This window comes from Oncorhynchus kisutch, linkage group LG5 (genome assembly GCF_002021735.2).
Source record: "Oncorhynchus kisutch isolate 150728-3 linkage group LG5, Okis_V2, whole genome shotgun sequence".
Classification (NCBI taxonomy): Eukaryota; Metazoa; Chordata; class Actinopteri; order Salmoniformes; family Salmonidae; genus Oncorhynchus; species Oncorhynchus kisutch.
In genome coordinates, this window is record NC_034178.2 from 53,143,145 (window position 1) to 53,153,144 (window position 10,000).

The following is a 10,000-nucleotide window of genomic DNA, read 5'->3' on the forward strand; positions in this document are numbered from 1 at the left end:
ATCATTCTCCGGCACACCCCAGGCTGATGCTGAGGCTCAAATGAACAGGAAGTGGAAGTTAAAGGGGTGGGAGCAGCCAACATATGGTTGGGTCTGAAAATGTTACTAGCCGTCAAATATTTTCTTCCTCCATCCTTATTTTCTAAATTCCTCTCAAAGCTCATTGGAGAAGAAGGGCAGAGGGCGGGATCTTGGATCCTTTCCTCCAGTCTGCTTTTTAACATTTGGAGGGGAAGCAAGTTGCAGTTTCTGGGAATATAAATAAATTCCCAGAATATTCCCATTTGGGGCACTGGAATGCAAGTTCCCCCAGTTTTCTCCCAGTTTTCCTGTGAGTTGAAGACATCCATGGCTGCTAGCACAAATGTTCTGAATTGAAATCAATTGAATTCAATCCATTTATATTGAGCTTATGAGGCCTATACCGTTCTGAGTAACACTAGGGAGAAAACAATGGGAAATGTGATCAGTATTAGAAAATAAGCATTGGAATATGTCAGCAGGCAGTATTAGAACATAGTTATAGGGAGAGATTCTCAGACACTCCATGACCCTGCCATTTATAGACTTGTGGTTGTGAAAGGGACTCTTGGAGTTTGTTGTCTTTAAGTGTTTCCCCTAGCAGTTTGGGTGCACTGGGGAGGATGAGTTATCATTTGTTGAGTAGGAAGTGAAGGGGAGATGTTGACTCAACACTGTGCTGTTTCTCATCCCCATATTTGTCATGGTCCCCTGGATTTCAATGGAAACCCAACGCTGAGTAAGACTGCACTGTCACTGCTGCTGGCTACGATATACTGAAGGCCTACACCAGATGTGTCTGGTCTGTGTGTGAGGTTGCCTAGTAACTTCATCTCAGTGGTAATCATTAGTCCCATCATGGCAATGAGGCCTCCTGCATGAGTAGGGGACTCAACTATTAACATTTAAAAAGCCAAAAAGCAAGTACACTATAAATGATATAAAGTTTTGTGATTATGATGGAAAGCCCTGTCCAAGATCTTTGGGAAATCATGTCATGCCTAGAGTGGGAACTATTGAGTGCCTCTCAGGGACTAAGCCTGTAGACTACCAGCAATGACATTTCTCTCAGTCTACCAGTAGATGTCAGGCTGTGCGTACCTAGTCTTTGTTTTCAACCTGTTTCATGCCACTGTTTATAACTGATTACAGCAAAATAAAAATGTGCTAAATCGGTTCTCAAAAGTATGGATGGGTACAAAGTTTAAGCAAATTCATTTCAAGCCGTGTCTTATTTGATGTTCTCAAAACATGTAACTGAGCATGAAGTGAAAATGATCAAGGAAGAATGATCGGCTAAAAGGCTATCTTTGCGATCAGTATTGTGAACACGAACAGCACAGACAGATAGGACTCCTACCATGATGCTATTATTGTTCAATAAAGACCCAACGCTGAGTAAGACTGCACTGTCACTGTTATCAGTAGTGTCTATAGTAGACTTGGCTAGGTAATGTACACTACCATTCAAAAGTTTGGTGTCACTTAAAATGTCCTTGTTTTTGAAAGAAAATCATTTTTTGCCCATTAAAATAGCATCAAAGTGATCAGAAATACAGTGTAGACATGGTTAATGTTGTAAATGACTATTGTAGCTGGAAATGGCTTGTGCACCGGGGCCTCTCACTCCTCTTTCTATTCTGGTTAGAGGCAGTTTGCGCTGTTCTGTGAAGGGAGTAGTACACAGCGTTGTACGAGATCTTCAGTTTCTTGGCAATTTCTCGCATGGAATAGCCTTCATTTCTCAGAACAAGAATAGACTGACTAGTTTCGGAAGAAAGTCTTTGTTTCTGGCCATTTTGAGCCTGTAATCGAACCCACAAATGCGGATGCTCCAGATACTCAACTCATATAAATAAGGCCAGTTTTATTGCTTCTTTAATCAGGACAACAGTTTTCAGCTCTGCTAACATAATTGCAAAAGGGTTTTCTAATCATCAATTAACCTTTTAAAATGTTATACTTGGATTAGCTAACACAACGTGCCATTGGAACACAGGAGTGATGGTTGCTGATAATGGGCCTCTGTACGCCTATGTAGATATTCCATTAAAAAAATTGCCGTTTCCAGCTACAATAGTCATTTACAACATCAACAATGTCTACAGTGTATTTCTGATCAATTTGATGTTATTTTAATGGACAAAAATGTGCTTTTCTTTCAAAAACAAGGTAATTTTGAAGTGACCCCAAACTTTTGAACTGTAGTGTATGTCTGTAGTAGACAGTATTTACCTGTAGTGGCTAGGGATGTACCTCTGTAGTGTTAGTCCGTACTGTAGACATGGCTAGGGATGTACCTCTGTAGTGTTAGTCCGTACTGTAGACATGGCTAGGGATGTATCTCTGTAGTGTTAGTCTGTACAGTAGACATGGCTAGGGATGTATCTCTGTAGTGTTAGTCTGTACAGTAGACATGGCTAGGGATGTATCTCTGTAGTGTTAGTCTGTACTGTAGACATGGCTAGGGATGTATCTCTGTAGTGTTAGTCTGTACAGTAGACATGGCTAGGGATGTACCTCTGTAGTGTTAGTCTGTACAGTAGACATGGCTAGGGATATATCTCTGTAGTGTTAGTCTGTACAGTAGACATGGCTAGGGATGTATCTCTGTAGTGTTAGTCTGTACTGTAGACATGGCTAGGGATGTACCTCTGTAGTGTTAGTCTGTACAGTAGACATGGCTAGGGATGTACCTCTGTAGTATGTAGTATGTCCGAGCGAATGGTTGGGGGGGATGGAACATAATTATCATTTGTACACTGCAAATTGACCACAAGTATACCCAAAAAGGGATTGTATTTGAAAATACCAATAATCTCATACCTTGATTACATTGAAACACAATCAAATTTGACTCTTTTTATTGGTAGGAATACTTATTTCCTGAATATTTTTTGTTGTTGTTGCTGAATTCCTGGTTATTTTACAGTCTAAACCTCCACCCAATAAATAAATAAAAACACTTGCGGGACGGTTTTGGCCTAGGAGCCATCTATTGCCGAACGCTGCTTAGTCTATACAGTATCTATAATATTTGTTTACATGACTCTTCCAGATGAGTCACATGATGACCTGGTGTATGTGTGATAGAGAGGTGTCTGGTATATGTGACTTTGACCTCTGTTATTATGCACAGGTCAAGGGGCAGCATTGTGGCAGTTTGTTGAGCAGTAGGCTAGGCTAGATTCTGAGTGATGAATTCATTAATTCATTGAATTTAACACTGCCCATTGTTCCCATATTGGCTCTTCATGAATGAATTGGATTCATTCACCTTCTAAACGGATTATGTTCAACAGGATTTGATAGCCCAAACTGTTAATCTGCAATGAAGCATTATGCTGTGGTAAATTAGTTCAGCAACTAAAATAATTAGTCAGTGCGAGCAGCAGAACCTGTTCTTGCTGGCTTGTGGGAGCTTGAATCCTGAAACAAAGTTGTCTTAAAGATCTTTGACAAAATGGTATAAGCTCTTGCTTTTATTCATGGTATTGATCCAGTGTGGATTCATAACTGTAAGGGAAATTCCCATTCATGTTGTGTTATATGTATCTCCTCCTTGTCACAATGAGTTGCATCTTTTTTCTTACAGTACGCTAATGGAGACTTTTCATCATGCAAAACAGCACATATCTGTGCAAAAAGTACTGATATGTTCAAGTAGACGGGAAGGCATATAATCCAATGTGAGGTCAAAATACTGCTGTCTGGTCAGACAATCGCTTCCTTGTAACTGTAATGTTTGGAATGACTGTTGTTCACATTTTTGTCAAAACATGGTACCATCCCTCCTTCCTAATCTGCATGGGGACAGGTTGAACCAGAAGTATCTATCACCATGTTGTCACATCAAGCAGAGTCCTGTATGCTCTCATGGGTTGTTGTGTGCCTGCTATCTGGTCCGATTCCCAAATGGCACCGTATTCCCTATATAGTGTACTACTTTTGAACAGAGCCCAATGGATAGTACACTATAGTAGTAGTACACTGTAGGGAAAAGGCTGCCATTTAGGACGCAACCCCACGCAACCCCATATTATGTTCACATGACATCTCTTTATGGCAAAGAAACTTGACCTTCTTTACCTGCTGTACCTTCCAGCCTCCTCCCTTTATTGTCCCCACCTGGATTTATTACAGCATACAGTAACTCCCAGCCGAATGTTTACCAAGATCTGTTCCCTGGTGTGTGTGTGCGTGTGGCGTGCATGCATGGAGGCATGTGTGTGCTAGAGGTGAGGGAGGAGGGGCCAGGGAGAGAAAGAGAGAAGGAAAAAGAGGGAGGCAGCAATACGTCTATGGGAGAGAGGGAGAGAGGAGGCTTGGGTCAGCTGAGAGAAACTGTTAGAGCTGTAGAACTGTACCAGAGCTGTTTCAGACGGACATTGCAGCGTCATTCACTGAAGCAGTACAGTATTAGGAATCATAAACAGTACACTGGCTAACTTGACCTGGGATGACACTGAACCCACACACACGCATGCACACTTAAAGTAGAACGCACATCTATAGACTTACACACAGACAGGTAAAGGCCCAGTCCCCTTGGAGGGGTATCGGCCCTGTCAACATGGGGAGCTCTCAGTCCCAACAGAAGAAGAGGGGAGGGGCAGCAAACTCAACCAAGAGGAAGACAAGTAACATGTGAGTGAATTGTTTTCTCTAATACCTGTACTTACAGTAACATAAATAGCAGTGGACTATTATTACTATATGAGCTATTGGGTCAATTATATTCTTGGTGAATGTTTCATGAGCTCTTGTTTGTCATAGGTTGTGACGTCTTGTAGGGGGAGTTTACTGTGTACTTGGGTGTTTTGGGTTGTTAACTTTGTTATGGCCTGACGAGTATGCTTGTGATCTGCAAGAATGTTTGTGGACCAGAAAGGAACCAGCTTAAATAAATATTTTTTTGTTCAAAACTAAGTGTTGGAGACACTATAGTCCACTAGTAGATTTAGACAGAGCAGGGGGATAGAGTTGCTCCCTGCTCCACACACACTATGTATCTTTTCTATATTTGGATTTCAAAACTATTACAACAGCACAATATCGTCACTTGTCATGTTGTATTTTTGGGCTTGATGGTGTGGAAAAATACGGCCTTTGCTAGTTTTTGCAAGTTATATGTCTTATTATTCCAATTGAGGGATACATAGGACTTCAAATGAGAGTAGCTGTGGGTAATGGATTGAGATCAGTCATTTAGTATGCTGTGTATTACAAGCATACACTATGCAACAGTGTTTAAAACAGTCAGTGCATGCAGTGTGTTGTCATCTCCAGGTGTTTCATACTAGAGTGTGAATGAATGGTGCACGTTCAGCAGATATTCACATACCCCCACTCACTCAATAATAAGGCTTCACAACAGCCTACAAATGTGTCAGATGTTTGTCTACCATACCCTCTAGTACATGGTTGTCTGTTTGTGTGTGTGTGTCTGTGTGCGTGTGGGGGGGGGGGGTGCGTGTGTGTGTGCGTGTGTGTGTGTGTGGGGGGGTGCGTTTGTGTGTGCTTGTGGGGGGGGGTGCGTGTGTGTGTGCGTGCGTGCGTGTGTGTGTGTGTGCGTGTGGGGGGGGTGCGTGTGCTTGTGGGGTGGGGGGGGTGCGTGTGCGTGTGCGTGTGCGTGTGGGGGGGGTGCGTGTGTGTGTGTGCGTGTGCGTGTGGGGGGGGGGGGGGGGTGCGTGTGGGGGGGTGCATGTGCGTGTGCTTGTGGGGGAGGGGTGCGTGTGGGGGGGGGGGTGCGTGTGGGGGGGGGGGGGTGCGTGTGTGTGTGCGTGTGCTTGTGCATGCACACATCTCTGATAATAGGGTATGATGTAACTATTCACACTATCAGTGCCTATGAATCTTGTGTATTGAATGCTGCCTTTCTTTTCCAATACTTTCAATGGATCTGAGCTGTTTGCAAAGACACCACTGAGATACAGTATGTGGAGACATTTGACAGTTGTTGATTAAATGGAAACCCTCAGTTATTTCATCATGTTTTGTTGAGCAAAGGAAGGGTTAGCTGGCACACTGTGTGAAATACATCCTGGGTTTCCACTAGTCCTCCCTGTACTGTCAATGTTTACATGAGGAGATGTCTCTCCGAGAGGGGGCCACTCTGCCCCCTGCAGGTTATGCCCACAGAAATAGAATAACCATAACAGAGAATCGCATTCAAGCCAATGTACTGTAATTCTATCTCTATGGTTATGCCATCTCAATAACAGATGAGACTGTGGACGTAATGGATGCATTTAACCCTCATGCTTTTACTAATACAGTGAACTGTGCCTCACATAAAAGATAAATAAAGGCTGCATCACTGTTTGTGGAATGGAGGTGGTTCGGAACCTTGCTTTTGTGATGACTAAACCTGTCCTGAGACCTGAGTTGTGTCGGCTCCCAAAGCTAATGCCTAGGCTTTGGCTCAGCAGGCTAACATAGATCGATATTATGGTGAGCTGTTACCGATGGACCACGTTAGATAGATCCATTTCCGGTCACAGTGGTGAAGTCATAAATCAGAAGTTGTGCTATAGACAGTCCTTTAAAGTGGTTAACTGATTTAAATCAGGCCCTGAAGGGAAAGGTTGGACCTTTCCCTCTGAATCTTCTGCCACAGGGGACCTTTTGTTTATTTGAGATAGAGATGAGTGTCAGGTTCTTCCACTTTCTAAGGTCAATGATATAGATAAAGATAGTTGCTAATACTTTACAAGACACACACTGTGGTGACTTTGTTCTATCCCACTGGACACAGACGTCAATACAATGTCAATGCCACTTTGGTTCAATGTCATTTCATGGAAATGACGTGGAAATAACATTGATTCAAACAGTGAGTAGGATGTCATCTAAAAAGATGTATTAAAATCGATAGTCACCTAAATGACATAATAAGATGTTTAATCACATGTTTAACTTGGGTAAAACAGGACATGGCTATCAATATCAATTGATTCCCCACTGTTTGCACAGATAGCTTGGAAATGCAACAGCTGGCTCTATGTGAGCCATTCACACATCCTATTTGCATTGCAAACGCAGGTCAGTTCAGACAGGGGGTATCTGTGTATACTGTAATATCATACAGGACTTTGTCCTCTCATCATTTACCATGTGCAGTGTCCTGGACTGGGCAGGGCTGGCTGGGAAACACCTGTAACACCGCAAACAGGTGCTCAAGACCTTGGGGTATGTTTCAATATTTATACTAGCACAGCCTCTACCTTGTTCTTACAGGACTCTCTGTGTCGAATTAGCAAATGTATATCTCAAGTGCAGAAATGGCCGAACCTTGATAACCACCTTTCTCACATTTGTTCCAAAAAGCTGAGTGAATATATCACAAGACTAGTGAAGTATGACAGCGTGAAACTAAAAATTATCTTATTTGAGACTTATTTGTATGGTTTACGACATTCACATTTTATAGATATTATTCCATATAGTTGTAGGCCTATATTATTAAAGAGGTATACAGTGATGAAATTCAGGACAGCCAGAGAACAGGGTAAAATAGGCCACTGAAGCAGTAGGTGGAGCAGTTTCTGCCACCAGATGGCGCTCTCATCACATGAAGGGGATTTTCCAAAGGGAGACTGAACAGTGCAAGGCTTATCTAACCTGGGATTAGTCCTAAATGGCACCCTATTACTTATATAGTGCACTACTTATGACCAGGACCTATAGTGTGGCTGGTCCCAGATCTGTTTGTGCTGGTGTGACAAGAACCCTAGGAGTTGCCAAGACAGAAGTAACAGATCTGGGACTAGACTAAAGCTGTGTTCGAATATTCATACCAACCGCACCACCCATACTATTTGTGACGTAAATTGTGTGGGTATTCTAACACAGCTTAAATGTAACCTTACATACTAGGTAGACAAGGCATATATAACAGACAAGGGAAGGCATAGAGGTCAGTCTATAGGCATGATTGGAGAGCAGTGTAGATGTCTCTAAGTAGATGTGGTCTCCTCCACCTCCTCAAACTCTCCTTGTGTAGACTCGAAAAACTACTTTAATCTTTACAACTCTCTGAGTTGGCAAATGTAGGCAAATGTTACTTTTCAGTGATACAGAGACACGTGAGATAACTGTTATAAGACGTTGTGTCTTTGAGCCTATGCTGTGCAGAGCATGGTGATTTTCCCTGTCAGGTTTTTCAACAGGTGCAGTACAAGTCATGTGCCATGGATGAAAATAACAATGATCATTATCACTGCTCTGAAAATAGACTCACTTCCAGATATGGCTATGCAACAGAGGGGCTTACAACAGCTGATAAAATACATTGTGTTACTTATTTATCTCTCTCACACACACACACACATACACAAATACACACACACACACACACACACACACACACACACACACACACACACACACACACACACAAATACACACACATACACACACACACACACACACAAACACATACACAAATACACACACACACACACACACACACATACACAAATACACACACATACACACACACACACACACAAATACACACACACACACACATACATAAATACAAATACACACACACACAAATACACACACACACATACACACACACACACACACACACACACACACACACACATACACACACACATACACAAATACACACACATACACACACACATACACACACACACACACACACACACACACACATACACAAATACACACACATACACACACACACACACACACACAAATACACACACACACACATACATAAATACAAATACACACACACACAAATACACACACACACATACACAAATACACACACACACACACACACACAAATATACACACACACACACACATACACACACACACACAAATACACACACACACATACATACACACAAATACACACACACACACACACACAAATACACACACACACACATACACAAATACACATACACACAAATACACACACACATACAAATACACACACATACACACACGCACACAGAGAAAGCGAGAGAGAGGGAGAGGTCCGATCTTATGAATGTTGTGGATCACACCAAGCAGCAACAAATTTCCCATAATGAGAAGTTTGGAGAGAAATCAGGCTTATAACTTTATAGAAGAGGACAGACTGGGATAAGGACATATGAAATGAGGGCCCTGCCTTACATAAAATTCCTTCCTTTGCCTGGAGACAGAAATAGCACCAGTGAGGACAGACAGAGCGGCTGGCTAATACAAAGCCCACTACAAACGCAAGTGTGTGTGTGTGCGTACTTGCATAACTTGTGTGTGTATGCGCGTGTGTGTGCATGTTTGTGAGTGATGACGAGAGTGTGAGTCTGTTTGTGTTGGCGACATCAGAGAAAGAGAGAGTTGGGTGTCTCCTAACATGGCTGTTTGTAGCTACATATTTACTAACTAGTGTATGTTGTGTTGCATGCCTACCAGAGGGATTCACCTCCTTAACTAACATTGTCATCACAATCTTAGCTCCACCCTGTCGGGTAAAAGAGAACAGTGGAAGTAGCCCATGAGGGCCTGTAGCCAAGAGGATTTCTACTTGTGAACGCTTGTTATTGTTCCTCCATGCTTGGCTCACTAGAGACACGATGTTAGCAGGCTGTTGTGCAAGGCCCGCTATCCTGCATAAGGCCATCCTTGTTATTGGGTGTTCAGTGTAAGACTGGCATCAAGACTAAACATAGATTTAGTGTTGGTGTTTGTGAAAAGTGAGAGGTTGCTCCGGTCAGTGAGGACATGTGCCTTGATGAGACAATGTGTTAGGGGATGTGTCATATTCCTTTACCGTTCCTCGTTACTAGCCCTCAGAAAAGTGTGCGTGTGCTTGTGTGTGTGGTGTGTGTGTGTGTATGTGCATGCATGTGTGCTTGTGTGTGTGGTGTGTGTATGTGCATGTGTACGTGTGCTTGTGTGTGTGGTGTGCGTGTGCGTGTGTGTGGTGTGTGTGTGTATGTGCATG

At 42.6% G+C, this 10,000-nt stretch overlaps 1 protein-coding gene across 1 annotated transcript in view; it reads left to right on the top strand.

Moving 5' to 3' along the window:
- The first annotated feature begins 4,313 nt into the window (after positions 1-4,313).
- Positions 4,314-10,000, top strand: part of tacc1 (transforming, acidic coiled-coil containing protein 1) — a 41,870-nt gene continuing 36,183 nt past the window's right edge. Inside the window, 1 exon segment of the mRNA XM_031825389.1 lies at positions 4,314-4,668. Within this exon segment, the coding sequence (XP_031681249.1) occupies positions 4,595-4,668 (74 nt within the window). The 5' untranslated portion in view covers positions 4,314-4,594.